At 35.3% G+C, this 19,259-nt stretch overlaps 1 protein-coding gene across 1 annotated transcript in view; it reads left to right on the top strand.

The window, feature by feature from the left end:
• Positions 1-19,259, top strand: part of LOC124358544 (GAS2-like protein 2) — a 92,053-nt gene that overhangs the window by 61,224 nt on the left and 11,570 nt on the right. The window contains 3 exon segments of the mRNA XM_046810844.1: positions 6,894-7,018; positions 8,110-8,251; positions 11,004-11,217. Coding sequence (XP_046666800.1) covers positions 6,894-7,018; positions 8,110-8,251; positions 11,004-11,217 — 481 coding nt within the window.

Genomic DNA, 19,259 nt, shown 5'->3' with positions numbered 1-19,259 from the left:
GATCTACAAGAACGTGGGAAGAGGTTATAGTACAACGAGGACGTAAAAAAGCTTGCAGCCCGTTGAAACAAGTGCAAGGGGATTATGTTGAAAAGCAGAAAAAGTATTGTTTTGTAAAAGTAAACGGTTTCTTCTCCAGACCACTTTGTCTCTTTAATTATTGAATGACCCTTGTAATCTCAAGTAAAGTTTGTGTAATTTATACCAGTGATAAAATAAGTAATACTGTTTACAATTTTGATATGAACAGTATTATTTCACATCGTTGGTGATTTCGGGACTATTTATGGCACATCTGTTCACAGCACATTCTCCAGTGTGTGGACCCGTTGGTGCTTCGAACTAGCCATACTACACTGCTTGCCTTTCTCGGAGATACCACCTTTACAGACGACAGATCTGGGCGGTTTCACTCACTGGCAACTTACAAATCGGCCGAATCGACTTGCCCTTTCCTTAACAGTTTGTTTAGCAGCAATTCTCTTTTACGGCCGTAGAGATTACATTGTGCAGCTCAAGCCCGGGTGGACTTCCGCGTGAAAGTTCTGTTTAAAATGCAGTTGTCTGTAGATACCTCTATATTTCTGAGCTTAAATCGATCTCGTGGCTTGGACAGTTCATTTTTTTATGACTGACGGATGAAAATATTGCAAAATATAGTAATTCCCACAAAACCAATTTCATTTAAGTCGGAATCGCTTGCCTGACTTTCCCACTAGGCGTTTTTGATTGTTTGATTATTTTTGTTTTATTTATTTGAAACCCCATATTGTATATCGGACCTTACGCGATCAGTATTATTGTCAGTATTAAGAATGGCGGTCTGACTGACTCAGTACCATCACACTACTTTTACCTCCGTAAGAGCAATTTTAAGCTTAAAAAACTTGAACGATCTTGTTTTTAGTCGTATAATTATAGGGATATGCGTCATTTTAAAAGTGTAATAAATTTACATCCAAATTATTTTTAGTTTTTGCTGTATTTTTATTAGGTTTTGATACTAAAATATTTAAAAGTGTTTTTGTACTTTATCTGTTTTAGTATTAAACCATATACTATTAAAAAAACTAAAAAAAGCGTTTTTGTGCGTGTTCATTAACTTTAAAATGAGACACATCCCATAGTTAGAAACCCAAAAATAAGGAACTTTCCTCCCGACTCGACGTACCTAAATGAGGTAATTTGACGAACAAAGTATTTTGAAGCTTATTAAAAATTGGTTGTAAGAATCCAGTTAAAAATAAGGTCAGGAAGAAGTTTGAATTAACATTGTGTATATGGGTATAAATTGACGATACTCGAAGGGTACTGCACCATCATAAGCGCAATTTTGATTTTGTAAATTTTCTACCAAATTGTAGTTATCAGAACGTAAGTTAATAGTTTAATATGTTATCTGCAGTGGATATGTGTCACAGACATTAGCGCCTGCCGTGTGAGGATGCAACATGCAGTACAGTTATGCTAGTCCGGTGGCTGGGGCCACTGGAAGGCGTTTCTGTATGTGATGTAATGTACGTGTAAATTCAGTTCAGACAGAAAGGAGTTAGCTACTTTTACTTATTTTGCTTAGTTATGTTAGTTTCCTCCGTCCTGTGGATCAAATTGTGCAATAGTGATTTTGGAAATTAATAACTTTTTACGTTATTTTTTATCTGTTCTTCAATCGCCATGATATTTTTCAAGGCTATTTTCACAATTGTGATTTTGTAAGGCGTGTAAGTAACAAGGTACATTAATTTCAAATTAGCATCGTTTGATTTTTATCAGATGTTAACTTCAAAATTGGATATTTCCTGTATATTGGACATAAAAAAATACGATATTTTTAAAAATGTGTGTCACAAAATTGTGATTTTTGTAGAGCTGAAGTAATAAGGTATTGCAAATTAGCAACTTTGATTTTTTTCACATGTTAAAAATGTTTACGTTAAAACTTTATTTTTCGTGTAAAAATCCAAAGTACGGTATTTTTTAAACTGTGTTGGAATTGTGTTTTTGTAAGGCTTAAGTATAAGTAACAAGACATTAATTTCAAATTAGCAAGTTTTGATTTTTTTCAGGTGTTTAAGCTTACTTCAAAATTGTATTTTTCCCTGCATATTTAACATCCCAAAATATGTAAAAGTTAGATTTAAAAAATAAATGTTGATTTACCCTATTAATAAATTAAATATTTTTGTTTTATAATTTCTAGAGCTAGCCTTAATGTTATTATAATTACAATAATGCATGTATATTTAATTAATGAATGTTGGTTCTACTTCTTGGGGTTTAAAGTTATATCGGTGTAATAACAAAATAGTCCAGGTTTTATTACACCTTGCACAATATCGCAGTTATCATCTTATACCGATTAATAAACACTGATTCTTTCACTGTCTTCCAAATACCTTCCATCACCAGCCCAACGTTATTAAGTCATAAACGCCCTTTTTATCCCTTTAATCAATTACATCTCGTTATGGGCTTTCATGAACCTATCACTGGCACCCTCTGTGTGTACTACGCCCTGTGGCCGCGCCCTTGTCAAGGGCCCCCTCCCCCCCACCGTTCTTGTGATATATACGGGCGGATGTTTGTTCTACGGTAGTCACACAGACTGTGGTGATACTGTTATAAATAGTGGTGACTACACTACAGGACTAGACGTGTGTGAGCGGTATGTTTACCGTACGGGATCAGTCGTTGAACTGCCACCGAGTGATAAGCTTCGCTAACGCTCAGCCAAGATAAAGAATTGGCTGAGCGTTAGCGAAGCCTTTTACTCGAGGGGTTGGGGAAATGTCATATATGTCGGTCTGCCGGCACGATGTTTCGAGAACAAACCGACCTACAGGCGTGAAATTTTACAGGAAGCTTAATTTCTACGTAGGAAACACTGAGGTCTCACTGCTTGGGATTTGGCTGAGCGTTAGCGAACATTTTCCCCGTTGGTTGTGTGGGTAACCATGATGACAACGTGAAAATTCGCGGAATGAATACATTTTGGAAACAAACTGAGTACAGTACTGGGACATTTGAAAACGCGGCATAGCCACGCATGTAGCCTATCAGAATGATAGAGCTGTGGACTTAAAATTTCATACGCAACCTGGATGAGGTCTGTTACGCGAAACGTGGGTTGGCGTACTCCTACCTTGTATTAGTTCTCTGGCAATAACACGTTCTGAGCACCTGCAGGACACTACGTATTAAGAATACTACACAGAAAACATCCATTCATAAACATTCCATTTTTCTCGTGTTTAGCGCAAAGAATAGTAATAATATGTTTAGATAAGAATGTTAAATTTTTTGATAACATACAACATTCATTAGAATGAGTCACCTTCCTCTTAGTGCAGCGTCTGAAGTCTGACGCTGTTACAGCCTTGACTCCTGGAATCTGGAGTCATGTTTGTCTGAAGAGATCCACCAAAAGTCGGCGGCGATAAAAACGAATTCTTTGCATCATTTCGTCTTTGGAGACACCTAGACTAACAAAATATAGTGTAATATAGGTGAAGAGGAACCTATGAGAATACCTCTCCAAACAGATGTAAAACCAAACCGACAGTTTTTTTTTTTCTTCAGACCAAAATGACTTCAGATTTCAGGAGTCAAGTCTGTGATATGTAGCGTCAGATTCCAGACGCTGCGCTAAGAGAAAGGTGAACTGGAGCTAAACTGAACATTCCTATCGATTCCACCCTTCCCATCATAGCTACGTTATGTGTAACCAACATTAGTTTAAACTTAAGTGTTAACATTTATAAAATATGACAAAAGCTAAAAAGTAATTATATTTTATAACAAAAGCTTTGTTTTTCCATTACTGTTGTTCCACGAAAGAAAAAAAAATGTTAAACGCAACACGAGAGGATGCCGATGTCACTGATGCATAGTAATTGTTGTTATACAAGCCCTCAAGAACGTAGCCACGAAAGTGTTGTGGGTCGTGGGGGGGGGGTCCAAGACAACTGATATTTTCCCGTAGTGGACAGAGAGTAATGAGTAATGACCCCTTTTGTTCCTTAAAAACTTCTTGGTCCGTTTTTTGTTGATAACAATCATTTCAGCATTATATGTTAGTAATACTGAATTATTTAAATTTAAATTAACAACTTGAAATTTTGGGGGTCCGGACCCCTTGGACTCCCTCGCTGGCTACGTCCTTGAAAGCCCTGTTTGTTGTTATTTCTGGTGGCCTTTGAAATTTTAACACTGAAAAATACCCAATGTCATATTTTACGATTAGCCTGTTATTATCGGTTAAAATTAACAACTATAATTAACTAAAACAGCGTTACAAAATTTTATTGGTGAATTTTCCGATTGATTTGGAGGAGAGTTTTTGGTCTTGTAATGTTGGTATTGTTTGTTTAGTCCGCAACTCAACACAAAACATAAAACAACTTGTTTTTTATTTGACTTGTTGCTGTCGCCTGTAAAATGTTGTCAGTTTTGTGGGTACTTGTAAAATCATCCAAACTCAACACAAAACATAAAACAACTTATGTTTTATTTGACATGTTGCTGTAACTTGTAAAATGTTGTCAGTTTTGTGGGTCTTGTAAAATCAACCAAGCTCAACAAACAACTGATGTTTTATTGACTTGTTGCTATAGCTAGTAAAATATTGTCAGTTTTGTGGCTACTTGTAAAATCCTCCAAACCCTCAACAAGGAGAACAGTGTTTTGCGCTATCTACAAGTTGTTAATGGATCCACTGCAGAAGTTTTCACTCAAAATGAGCAGTGAAGCTGAAAGTTGGCGCTCACGCGACCAAACTGCGCGCCCTCTTCCGGTCGTCCACAAACCGGAAATTGAGGATGTGGAGCAAACCTTCTCCTGTATCGTTCTTTCGGTGATTCGTTACAGTCGGTGTTTCTTGGTATTCCAGGCGTGTTCGTGGTCGGAAACACACAAGCGTAGCGTTACAGTTCGAGCTAACCGGAATTGTTACGCTGATCTTAATCATGTTAAATGATTAAATTCATTACAAATATATGGTTCATGTTCTTTTCTTACGTCAGTTGTGACAATTTAATAGCAATATACGTATTTTATACATATTTGAAAGGCAAGTACTGTACCTAAAATTGTGTTTCGGAATAGACTAGTAATACACATACACATACAGTATTAATAGTACTAACAATACACATACACGCCAAGAATGTAGCCAGAAAAAAACTTATTTTTGGGGGGGGGGGTCAAGACAACTGATATTTTCCCGTAGTGGACAGAAAGTAAGGTCTCATTTTGTCCCATAAAAAGTTCTTGACCGTTTTCTATGTTGAGAATGATCTTTCAACAGTATATGTCCGTAATACTAAATTACTTAAATAATAATAATAGTTTACTCGAAAAATGATTGAGAAATTGAAAATTTGGGGGGGTCTGGACCCCTTTGGACCTCCTCGCTAGCTACGTCCTTGATACACGCACTTTCAAGCAAAGTCTGTGGTTTAGCTTAGACACTATAGCACAATACAACTGTAGCTTACGTACTAACCAATGTTTCTTTGTTTGACCTAATTAAAATCGTGATCCAAATTTATACCACTTCTCGTGGGATACGATTAAAAAAATATTTTCTCTGTCTTCAGAATGGCATTTTAAAGAGCTGAAGCCGAAATTTTCTGAAGCTAAATTCCAACCGAACCCGATTGCACCGCCACTGCGACGCAAGGTCCGTGTTGGCAACACAACAGACTTCAAGTTGTGTGGCAACCGCACAAGAGCCCCTTCTCGAAAGATATAAAATTTAGGGAGTTTCATTCACGACAGCTGTGGTATAGAAAATCGCCCTTTTGCATTTTTGCTGTGCTATATTTCTATTTAGCAGATATCCGACAATGTTTACAAATAAATAGCCTATTCAAAATAATTTTTAAGGTTTTTCGAATAAGCCTACCTACTTCAAGATTTGTGCACGATATTTGTGGTGAATGACAAAACAAGTAAAAACATCGTTTCCACAGTTCTCACCATATTTGGTGTTTTATTGCTGGACACTGCTATTAGGCTATGTGATGCCTAATTTTATATTTTGAGACATTTTCCATCGTTATATACCAGTATAACAAAATGTGTAACACAACGTTTTGGGAATTGAAATTTACCCTCTTCGTCAGGCGTTAGTATAATTAGTTCATGGAAAAAAACAGGTTCCTCTCTCATTTTTCACGAACTACTTAAATTCACACCTGACGAAGAGGGTAAATTGTAATTCTCAAAACGTTGTGTTATACATTTTGTAATATATAACGACGGCAAATGTCCGAAGTCCTGTATCCTGACAAACATTCCGTCGTAATGAAAAAACTTTAAAAAAAGAAGTTATGTTTTTTTTATTATATACGTCAGCAAAATAAGAAAAAGATCATTCTAATTACATTGAAAATTCTCAAGTACTGGTCTATTTAAAAGGTATCCATGAAATTATAAAGTAAATGTTGACATGCTAAACTATTTTTTGTAATAATCACAATTTACCGTTCAGCTGTGAAAATCTTATCACGCTTTACACAAAATGATTTCTTGTTAATGGACTAACAAAGGATAGAATGAGGTCCTTCCCTGTCCAGCCATTGTATCAGTTTTTCCTGCTCTGGCGGGCTGCCACTGGACGTGAACGACACAACGGTCCGCCGTCACCCACCGTCAAGAAAACGTAGCGAATTTCCTTCTTCCGGTTGCAAATTTTTACTTATGCGGAGATCCTGTGTTTGGCGTGTCCAAAATCTAGAGCACCTCACATCGTCGAACTTCCCGGGCGTACTGAAGAACGGTGAGGGTCGTCATTCTAGAGCGGGCGCTAGCGCTGGAGAATGCACGCAAACGGCGTTGAGGGTGGGGTACTGACCACTATTTATACTGATTTGTGTTTGGTATGTCTACAGGTCTGGAGCACCTCACGTCGTCGAACCTCCTAGACATGCTGGACAACGGTGCTGTACTTTGTCGACTAGCGAGGGTCATCCAAGAGCGGGCGCTGGAGGCTGTCCGCAGCGGACTGGCTACTGGGGTAGGTTATACTGATGATGCAGATTGTGATATTAGCAGCATGCAGACTGCCTGGAGACTGTATCCGCATACAGACAGTCTTTGGGTTGTATGCAGACTGTGTTTTTGTATCTGGAATCAGCAAAACGTTTATATACTGTATGCTTGAATCAAGCACTGAACTTGTATGAAACACTTTGTTTCTCATACTTATATTTGTTACTTGTTTTGTAACCACAATAATCAGCTTTCAGCCAATGTCTGGCGAGATGGTGGCTGAAGAAGCCATGGCTTTGGCTTGTGTTTGGTCTCTAATTCTAAACGACGTGGTCAACTTAGCGAGGAATAGGCGTTGGTAGACCCACACCTTTTTGGGAGAACTCTCATACTATGGCTGAACTTTCAATTTGACCTCAGGACAGTAGAGATGGAGTTGTTTAGTCGCAGAATTATGGGATGTATCCCATTTTCAAGATATAAGTAATACACAGCGAAACGCTTCTTAATTTCTTTTTGTAAAATTTAATCTTTTAGAATATTTAAACGAAGAAGACAACACAGTTTGAGTTTTTTTCTGAATAACTCGTAAAATATAGGAAAAACCTTTGAACGTTTTGATGCGTATTGATATTATCTTTAAAATGGGGTATCTCCCATAATTCTACGACTATAAATTAGGATGTAAAACTGCATGAGGTTTAACACTGTCTTCATGAAGAAAACTTCCAGGGAATTTTACTACATTTTATTCAGCTGAGCTGTTTTGTGAATACAAAATTAATGTAAGTTGTAAGATGAAAATAATGAACTATGCAGAAATGTTTTTATATCACAGTGGTTCACAGAGTTTACCAAAGTAGTTGTATTGTGAAGGAAACAAGATTTTCCAGACATTTGCCATCTTGTCATCGTTCAATAATACAAAAGATCAGTAACACTACGTTTCCATATGTACGTACATTACGTTTCGTATAGTCGTATTGTGTAATCATTATTTTATGTTTCAATATATACTGATTATTATTTAAAAATACTGTTGGGAACACAAGGCTACTATAGAACAGTCCAGTTATTCACTGATAGATGTATGCTAATGCTGTCACTTCTGTGTAGACGCCACCAGTGATCAAGGGGAGATGTTTCGAGAACGCCGCGCGACGCAGTTTCTTCTCGAGGGACAACATGGACAAGTTTATCCAGTTCTGCAGACAGCTTGGCGTTCACCAGAACCTCCTGTTTGAAAGTGATGATCTAGGTCTGTATATCAACTGAATGTTTGTCCTACAGAATTACATGGGTAGTTTTTTAAATTCCCAAAATGCAAAAGAACAACGATGGTAAAATATGTTACGTATATGAAAAGACAAGCTTTGTAGAATGATGGTCTCTACTCTTAGTGGACTTGTATTTTTCATTTGATACAAAAATGAAAAATACGTATTTCACGTATTTTGTATAAGTATTTCATATTTACATATACGTAAATTTGTATTTTTCGGGTGATTTTGCACATTTTTTCAGGGTTGATAGAGGATGTGAATACAAAATTTTTTGTCCAGTACACATGGTGTCACAAACATTTCGTTTTGGAGAAAATTGAGAATTTGTGAAACGCCTTCTTGTAAGTTCCCTTTGAGTTTCGGCTTCTAACTAAATTTGTTTTTCGTCTACTTAATTACAAAAAAAAGAATCATTTCATGCAAACAAGAATTTAAAAACAGTATTATTAATTTAAAAAAATATTACTATGCAGCAGAAGTGGGAGAAAAACCCCAGACTCTTTCAAAATGTAATACAAAGAGTTTTTCATCAATACAAATGGGATTAATTTTGAAAATTTAGTAGAATAATAATTTTTTTTACATTCTTCTTCACATTATATGTTTTTTTTTGTGTAATTACAATGGAAATGAAGTTTCGTAGGTGAGTGCTCGTCTGTCTTATCGCAGTCTGCAGAATCGCAAGTTCACATTCTAAGGAAGTTCTTATGATCAAAAATTGTACTTTTCTCTCTTTCGGAAATTTTCAATGTTTATTAACTTAGGTTATTAATCTTGTCCTTAAAAGGTTGTCCTTGTCCTTAGTCACAAAAAATATATACAAATAATTAAAATATGACAATTTTAAATAATGTTTTTGTTAACATAAAATAAAACATTAAACATATTACTTGTAACTGTTACTAGTTTTCAGGACCATTACTTGTTAGAATTGAGCATTACACCATAAGACCTTTACAGATTACCAGAATCTTAAAGGGAGTCAGTTGACATATGGGTAAAAAAATGTAGCTTTTCTTTTATTTATACGAATATTTATTAAGCTATTGATTTTTATAAATTTGACACTTTAAACATAAAAGTATGTTCAGTACAAACAAAGTTGTGGACTTTTTATGAAATTATACACAAGCATGTTTCACAGGCCATTGCGCCAAACTAACTTCTCTTGAATCCTAAGACACAAATCCTAACCTTGCTTGTGAACTACTCCTAAACTAGTTCCTGAACCAATCCATTAAACACAACTACAATAATTTTATAATTTGAAGACAAATTAAAAAAATACAAATTCTATAAAATCGAATTCATTGGAATTCCAATACAGATTTTAAATAAACATAGTCTAGCCTACTATATTTTTATAACCACCATTTGAAACACCAATTTTTGAGACTAAATCTTAAAGGCCAACATGACAAAACCTCTATGGATGGGCCCAACCTCAAAAACGTACAGACCGATTTAAATAAAACTTTGCATACACATTCAATACATAGTCTACTATATTATTATAGCCCTCATTCATAGTCTGTGCCTATTTTTGGAGCTATATCAATTTTACGGGTTATATACTAATAAAAAACGTATGGATGGGCCCTAACCTCAAAAACGTACAGACCGATTTTAATAAAGCTTTGCATACACATTCAATACATAGTCTACTATATTTTATTGCAACCCTCATTCTTAGCTGTGCCTATTTTTGTACCTATATTGATTTTACGGACTATGTACAGAAAAAATCTTACATTCACATTCTAAACATAGTCCTCTATATTATATTACTACCCTTATTCTCAGGCCGCACCTATTTTCAGAGCTATTACCGAGCACATGATATCCAAGAATGACAAAATTTCAGTCCTTATTTTGGAAACAAGTGTTTATTCTGGCCAGAAAACCTGGCATCCTTTTTGTGTAACTTCTTCTTCTATGGAGTGGCCTATTGCCGTGCACTCCTCAAGGGCCTTTTGTGCACCCCGAAAGCACACCATGAGGCCTACCAGTCTATGGTTTCATTAGTTCCACAAACTACCGAAAACCACCGAAAATAACCTATCAGGTCCTCCTGGGGAAATTCATCACCCTTGTCCAAACTACCAAACATGGCATAGCACTCCCTTGCTATTGCAGGACAATCAAAGAGCAGGTGTTCAGCAGTTTTCTCCTGTTCGTCACACATTCCACAGAGTGGATCCTCCTGAAGGATGCCAACTCTGTGAAGATGCTTCCTCAGGTGACCATGTCCCGTAATCAGACCTATAACCTGAGAAGACATCAATGTACTTAGTGAGAGAAGGTCAGACGCCATCCTGGAGTACCATTCTGCTCATTCTCATACCCGAATGCAGCTTCTACCTTCTCTGTGTAACTGTTACAGCTACAGTTCTTCCATACATGCAGTTACTCATTTTATTTGTTGTAGAAAACCGCAAACTATGGTCTGCTTGTATAATACCTGTCTGACTTGTATAATACCTGTCTGACTTGTATAATACCTGTCTGACTTGTATAATACCTGTCTGACTTGTATAATACCTGTCTGACTTGTATAATACCTATCTGACTTGTATAATACCTGTCTGACTTGTATAATACCTGTCTGACTTGTATAATACCTATCTGACTTGTATAATACCTGTCTGACTTGTATAATACCTGTCTGACTTGTATAATACCTGTCTGACTTGTATAATACCTGTCTGACTTGACCTCCTTGTGCAGTGCTACAGAACAATCCTCGCAGTGTGATCCTGTGCCTGATGGAAGTAGCCCGGATAGCCTCCAGGTTCAACATGGAGCCTCCAGGTCTGGTGGCGCTGGAGAAGGAGATCGCTGAGGAAGAATCTCACGACTCTGGACTGTCTCACGGCTCCATCGTCTCCTGGCAGTTCCAGCCCACCCCCAGCCCCCACTCCAAGGTCATACGACACAGCAGGTCAGTCACGGACTCGGATCCAGTCAGTCGGATATTTGATTCTCGCAATTGTGAAAGATCGCACATGATATCTAACTTGGAATCTAAAATAGGCTTAAAAAAAATACATGATCATTTTCAGGAGACTAGATGACATAATATTTAATTATATACAGTAGAACCCCTCATATCCGGCCTCGGTTTTACCGCACCTCGGTTTATCCGGCCACTTCCCGGAAGCCAATATCGAAATTTATTTACCACGGCTTGCAGACGCGCAGTTGCACGCACTAGTCTCCCACGACTCTTGCGTTATTTTGGTGTATCTATTTGTTTACATTTTCCTGTGTTGTCCTCAGTTGAGCTAATAGGTTTAACCTGTAAACAGTTCGTTGATTATTTCCAGTCCGGTTAGTACAGTACAGTACAATTGTTTTGTTTCGTCAAGTGCTGTGTACTGTAGGTTGGTTTATCCGGCCGAATCGTTATCCGGCCAGGGGCTCGGTCCCGTGGTGGCCGGATATGAGGGGTTCTACTGTAATCTTAATCATTATTGAAAAATTAGATTAATTAAATTCTTAAATATTAGTTCAAAATAGCTTTAAAAGGGTTTAGATCCTTTTTAATGTCTAATATATTAAGAAACTACTTTACTTGAACCAAAGGGTTGTATTTGAATAGTATGTCTTACTTTTCATATCGAATTAGTGTTTGGTGATAAGTTTTTAGCAAATAAACTAATATATATAGCCTAAATCAAAACTGCATTTTAACTCTTAAGAAGCATTGTTTATATGTTGCATATTAGCAACTGGCATTGAACTGAACATTCAATTTTAGTATTCAAGAGAGTCTGTTATTCGATCAAGGTATGAGTGAATGATTCAGAGTTTTCTGAAGGTAAGTTGTGTTGCAAAGCATTAGATACGTGACTCAATCAAATCACACTTTTTATTGTTCAAATATACTGGTATATGCTCAAATACCATTATATAAAACAATGTTAATAAACCAAAAATGAGCCGTAAGTTACAAATTAAATTAATGGCCGATACTTGGAAGTTCCATTCAGAAGCTTGTCAGCAGAATAAAATGCATGCTTGATCAAGTACTGCTTTAAAGGATGCTTCAGTTGAAGAGTCTTCACACTGTTCGGCAGAGCATTGATATTTTGCCACCAACATTTGACATGGACTTTTTGAAGTTCTTGCTGTTGTGATGTGGAAGATGATTGTATCCTTTCTTCTGGTTAAATATAGGTGATAGGTTATATGTAAGGAAAGACTGAAGAATTTTGAAGGTAAACATGAAGAAAGTCAAAAGATTTCTGTTAGTGAACACTTCCCGACAACTATCCAGGTCACACATCACTCTTCCCAACTGAGTTAACTGAAGTTGTTCTTCAAAATATAACTCGGACTCATAAGAGTTGAGTACCATCTGCATATAGATGAGCAGTGCAGTTCTGAAAAAAGGCAGGAACATTTTTCATGTACAAAATCGGTCCCAGACAGCTACCCTGAGGAACTCCTCTCTTCGTGATTAACTGACCAGACATGTCACTCCCTATCTTGACAGTCTGTCTCTCAAGTAAGACCCTATCCAATTGACCATTTCATAATTGGATCCATAGTAATGCAGCTTTGTCAACAAGATTCCATGGTGCATTAAGGTCAAATCCTTTGAGTAATCTAACCTTATAAGGGAACTGTACCTACCCTTATCTTTGGCATCAGTCATTGTCACTTAGCAGGTTGGTTAGAGCAGTGCAGATACTGTGATTTTTCCAAAAGCCTGTCTGTAATTTTGGCAATAATCTAAAGTCAGCTTGATTTACAAAGTTCATTATTACATTCTTGAAGCTCTTTTCTTATTGGAAATTATGTATTAATTTAAACAAACTCTCCAATAATATAAGTTGTGTGGGTCCGAAGATGTTCTCATTGAGTACGGGGGGCATACTATACTTACTTTCCAATTCTCTGGGAAAAACGCCACTTTCCAGTTATTCATTTATGAGGTGTGTTATAGCTCCTATCACAAAATGGTTCACAGTTTTAACAATTTGGATAGATTTAATCACTACATCAAGGACGTAGCTAGTGAGTGGTCCAAGGGGTCTGGACCCTCCCCAAATTTTCAATTCCCTTTTAGTAAACGATTATTATTATTTTAATAATTCACTATTACTTTCATTTACTGCTGAAAGATCGTTCTCAACAAAGAAACAGGTCAAGAAATTTTTAAGGAATGAAATGGGGCCTTAATCTCTGTCCACTACGGGAAAATATCAGTTGTCTGGACCTCTCCCCAAATTTTTTCCTGGCTATGTTCTTGAAACATTAAAAAACACTCCAACCAATACTCATAACTTTTATTTTGTGAAGCCTTTCGATCTTATTCAGTTATAGACAATAGACAATAGACAATAGACAATTTATTGGCCATTAATAATTTTCAATAAAATTACAATAGGCTTCGTCAAATATTAAGGCTTAAATTACTAGCCTAATCTAAAGTTAAAAATCCTTATGAACGAATCTCACAGCTAAAAATATTCATTAATATTATAGAAAGGTCTATTTTTTAGCCAAGAATACAATTTATTATTAAAAACTTGACATGGTAAAGTTTGAACAGCATAAGGTAACAAATTGAACATTTTTAATGCCTAAGGTTGTATGGTAATTCATGGTTTTACCTAATCTAGCTCTATCTACATTTAACTTATCTTTATTTCTTGTATTATAGGTGATGAACATCATTTCTTTTCAAAACCATGTGTGACTTTTTTCTTACATCTACTAATACCTCATAAATATACAGATTTTATAACAGTTTAAAACACCAATATTTACAAACAAAGGTTTACAATGATCTAACACAGGTGCATCCGCTAAAATTCTCACAGCCTTCTTTTGGGATTACTAGCACCTGATCAATGCCTGTACCATTACCCCCCAAATTATTAAACCATATCTAATAATACTTTCAAAAAATGCAAAGTAGGCCATTTTTATATACCTTTGTGATACTATTTTTTTTAAATTACACAATAAGTAAATAACCCTAGAATAATCTCTTGCATACATAATCAATGTGTTGTTTCCAAGATAGCCTGTTGTCCACTATTATCCCCAATAACTTAACAAAAACTTCAGATTCAAATATAGGCCTATTAATATTCTTAAGAGTTATTAAACATTTGTTTTGTTTTTTCTGCGTTTAAATAGAGACCATTTACATTAAACCAGTTAACAGTTTCATTCATTGTAGTCTCTACCAAGTTGTTTAAGTAAAAGCAAATTTGTGTGACTATTTAACAAAGTGGTATCATCAGCATATATAGTAGTAAAACTAGAGACATTAAAACTTAAATCATTAATAAATATAATAAACAAAACAGGACCCAAACACAGATCCCTGTGGCATACCTATATTTATATCAGCCACTTTGGGAATAAGCTCCATTAACCATAACAACCTGTTTGCGATTTGCAAGATAGGACCTTAACATGTTCAAATTCTTTGCACGAAACCCATAGAATTCCAATTTGTTCACCAGTATATCAGGTCTAACACAATCAAATTGCTTTGCTCAGATCACAAAGTGTGATCTGAGCCCAACAATTATTTTCCAAAGCTAAGAGAACATTATTTACAAGAGTATTTACAGCTTTAAACCGTTGAACAATCAGTGCGGTAACCAAATTGACTAGACTAAATAATTTGAGATTTTCAAAATGAATACATATTTGATGTTTAAGTAATTTCTCAATTACCTTAGACAAGATTGGTACACATGAGATAGGCCTATAATTATTCGGACAATCAAGTGAGCCATTTTTATACACAGGTACATACTTTTGAAAATTTTAAACATGTTGGAAAAATCCCTTCCAATACACAACAATTAATAGAATATGTCAAAGGCTCAATTATATAATCAATAACAGCCTTAATTAAAATACTACTCAATCCATACACATCTTTAGAATGGGAATTTTTTAGAGATAAAACAATTTTAACGAACATCATCTACAGTGACAGGACAAAAAACACACTCCTCAAATGGAGGCAATAACTTATTAAGACATTGATTTGCACTATTCACAGAACTTTTCACTTTGGCACTGATCTCTTCAATAGCTGTCACACAGTGTGAGTTGAATTTCATCAGGCAGAATATTACTGGACCGACTGCGTAGGGTTTCCTTCCCCGATGCCTTGTTAATGATTGTCCATGCTGCTCTACATTTATTGACTGAATTTTCTATGTAATCTTCATTACTCTGTCTCTTTGCTTCTTTAATAGCCAGTCTATAGCGCCTTCTAAGAGTTCTCAGCAAGTTGAGTAAATTATCATTATTCGTTCTATTATAAATGTCATGACAACACAAAACTATGTTTAGTTACATCACTAAACATAGTTTCTAAAGAAGACAGCCTTGCTATCAAAAGGCCTCACAAAATAAAGTGATCAGTATTGGTTGGTGTGTTTTTCAATGTACTGATTGAATTAAGAGAAACAAATACAAACTCAATCTTCAAAATTTGGATAGATATCCATCACTACCAACTGGTTTTAATTTTATTTCGTTCATAGATGATTTCACTTTTTCAGAGACAGCGGTAAAACTAAATCCATTTATCAAATTACTTTGTCTTTTTATCTTGTAAACATTCAGCACAGTTTCGTCAATCTTATTATTGCATCCCATATTAACAAAGTAATTATTAATGTAGCCTCGAAAAGTATTTGATAAATATATAAACAATAATAAACCTTTTTAACACTTTTTGATGTATTTTTTATTTATGAAAGTTGTGTGATATCCGGTCAGAAGGACCCAAAGATATGTTAGATCCGGCTTGGCGGACCGCAATTATTCGAAGGACCAATAAAATGTCTAATATTTAAAAACTCATACTTCGATAGCTGAGCAGGTGGAGCCCATACATTGATTTTCTAAAGAATAATTACTAGTCGAATGGGAAAATAAAAATACGAATGAGATCACAAAACATAATATTAGAAAAAAGGGCACACAATTAGAGCAAAATACAAGTGTTAAAATGATTTTCTTCTTCTGTTAAATTGTCCAAAAATGTCCGAATTAGTTGAGGAATTTTAAATCTTGGTTGAAAAGAAGATTGTCTTTAGTTGCGAAGGACCATAATAAGAATGATGAAACACTGTTACCTTGCACCGTCCATTGTCTGATACCTCGACACACATGAAGTTGGGTTGATTGTAGTTCGACCTGGGTTGATTCCAAGGAACGTTGCGCTGGTGGAGTCCTTGCTGAGGGATGAAGATTCCACCATGAAGATTCCACCTTCACTTGACACTGTTTTCGGTTCACTCACGAACGTTGCGACAAAGTTACTTTTGGCTCGTTAACCAAATAATGTCCGGCTCGAAGGGACTGTTAACTGCCATAGAACGGCTTACGGTTCACAAGAGACAAGACAAAGGGACACGGCCCGAACTTGGTTAGAGCTGGTGTTGACGTACAACCTAGCGAAACGGAGTCTTTGGAAGAACTGGAGAGATGCCTTGGGGAGCTTTTCTTGTCCGCGTCCTGGACGCCTGATTGGTCGGCAGAAGTCACCTCATACCACGTGACGATCGGACCACTATAGATTTGGAATGCAGGTGGGTGTGTGTGTGTGTGTACAAAGATAAGTGGAAAAAGATGGCTTATAATAAAAATGGTATCGGACAATGGTGGGCAAAGAGCAGTTCTAAATAACATACAATTCTAGTTATTAGTAAAAACTATATTAATGCGTAAAATTTGATTAATTAATATGACTAAATATGAAAACCTAACAAAAGTATTATTATGAAAGTACCTGATTATGAATTCTTAGAATTTTAAATGTATATTGTACGAAATAAAAAAATACATAAAAAAGTGTTAAAAAGGTTTATTATTGTTTATATATGTAATTATTAACATCGTCAGACTTGAAATTGGGAGTAGGGGAAATAATGTAGTATTTTTGTTTTTTCAGTGTTTAAAAATAAATCATTTAAAAAAGAACCATGATGAGCTTAGACATTTTTTAAGTTATAGATAGATCAGTTTTGAGGATTTTAGGTGATTCTACTTGGATGCACGCAAGTAGCCCTTGATTGATTTTACATACTTAGAACTTTGGGAAACACCTAAACAGGTAAACAGCTAGATTTACTTTTAATTTTTGGCAATTTCAACAAACTGAGAATAACCTACAAGTTAAGAACGAAACCACTCAAGAAGCATACCTCTGAAACCGTGAAGCTCCAACTTCTCCTTAATATGCTTATGATTGACAGTATCAAAAGCACAGGTGGGATCCCAAAAATGGCAGCAGTGCTTCTTCCTGATTCTTGATGTAAAGAATACAGTTCTTAAGAATTCATCTAAATTGCATGAAGGGTTGAACTGTTTTTAAGGCAACTTAATATAGGTGGTTGTGAAGTTCTAGAAGAATTCAGTAAGTCTATTGTGAATTAATCACTTAGATATTTTGCTCACCGTAGGAAATATTGAAATAGGTCGATATTGTTCAACTGAAAATCTACCTCCTTTTTTAAAGACTGGGACAACCTAAGCACATTTTAAATTTGAGGAAAATATACCTAGAGAGGTTAAGTTACAGAACATAACTGTTAAAGGATGAGAGCGGAACAGCAACCACGTGACAGGTTATTTACAAAATTTTTAAGTTTTTGATATAGATAGGTTTCAAAGATACAATGTCTGAGTCATATACTATAATATAGCAGCAATGATTACAGTAATCGTATTTAATATCTCCTTAAATAGTTTAACAGCCACCAACATTCAAGTCCTGTATGATAGTGATTAACACTAGTTTGTAAGCAATTATTTTATTTATTATTTTACAATATATGGTAGAAAATTTTATAACCTCAATATGGTTTGATGTTATATGCACTGCTGACTTACATTATGTAGTTTTGTCTGTGTAAGGGTACTAATACACATACAGCGAAGTGACGCGAAGTTATCAAATGCAGTTAATTTAGAAAAGATACAATGGTTTTATCTTCATTGGTTAAAATTGTATTAACAGTAAAAATGAAAGATGTACGGGGTGTGTGTATGTGTGTGTTTTTTAGGTAACTACTGTTTTGATATATTAATAAAAAATCAGGTAAACTTTTTATTCCACTTTTATTTTTCATGAATGCCCATACAAAAAATTAATGTCGCCATAATCATATAATAAGTCATTAATATTACCTACTATATACTATTTTCAAATTTTTTACAATGGCACAGGCAACAGAACTAACAACTTAACTTTTAACATTTTTTTAAGTTAAGACAATCCACTAGCTGTTTCTATAAATGAAAGAAAGATACAATTGTATTTACTGTGAAAGCACACAACCCTGTGCATAAAAAGTGCGTAATAAATTACTGTGTGATAAAAAATTAATATTATTTTAAAACTGAATACAATTTAACTTTGCCAGATTTTTGGCTACAAATATGATTATGTCATATGCAATTGTTTATGTTCTTTGATGTTAAATTAATATAGTACTTAATCTTTTTTAACTTTTCTAGATTTTTGGCTGCAAAATATTGATTACGTCAAATGAAATTTTTATGTTCTTTGATATTCATGTTGCTTCTTAAATAATTGTTAATTAATTTCAGCTTGCTCTCCACCGAAGCGACATAGGCTGGAAGCATAAGGAATATTTTGAGTTATCTTGTAATGTTTGGGTATAGGTGTTATTCTTTATATAAGTGTTTCTAATAATTAATAGTTTTAGTTTGTTGAGGTGTAAAATTTATTAAATTGTTATCCATATCGAGGCCATGCCATTTGAAACCTTCTATTTCTTTCACCAGGTCCTCTTTGTTCAAATCTTATAGATAACTGTCAGCCAATTTCTTTGCACTGATTTTAATCTTTTAAAATCGACTTTGCTTATTTGAGATTAATGAATTAGCAAAAAAACCAAAAAAATACCGAGTGGAACACGGTCACAGGCAGAAAGGTGGTTGGAGCTATCTTAGGCCGGATGCACATTG

This window comes from Homalodisca vitripennis, chromosome 3 (genome assembly GCF_021130785.1).
Source record: "Homalodisca vitripennis isolate AUS2020 chromosome 3, UT_GWSS_2.1, whole genome shotgun sequence".
In the NCBI taxonomy this organism is placed as follows: Eukaryota; Metazoa; Arthropoda; class Insecta; order Hemiptera; family Cicadellidae; genus Homalodisca; species Homalodisca vitripennis.
This window is presented reverse-complemented; position numbering and strand designations above follow the sequence as displayed.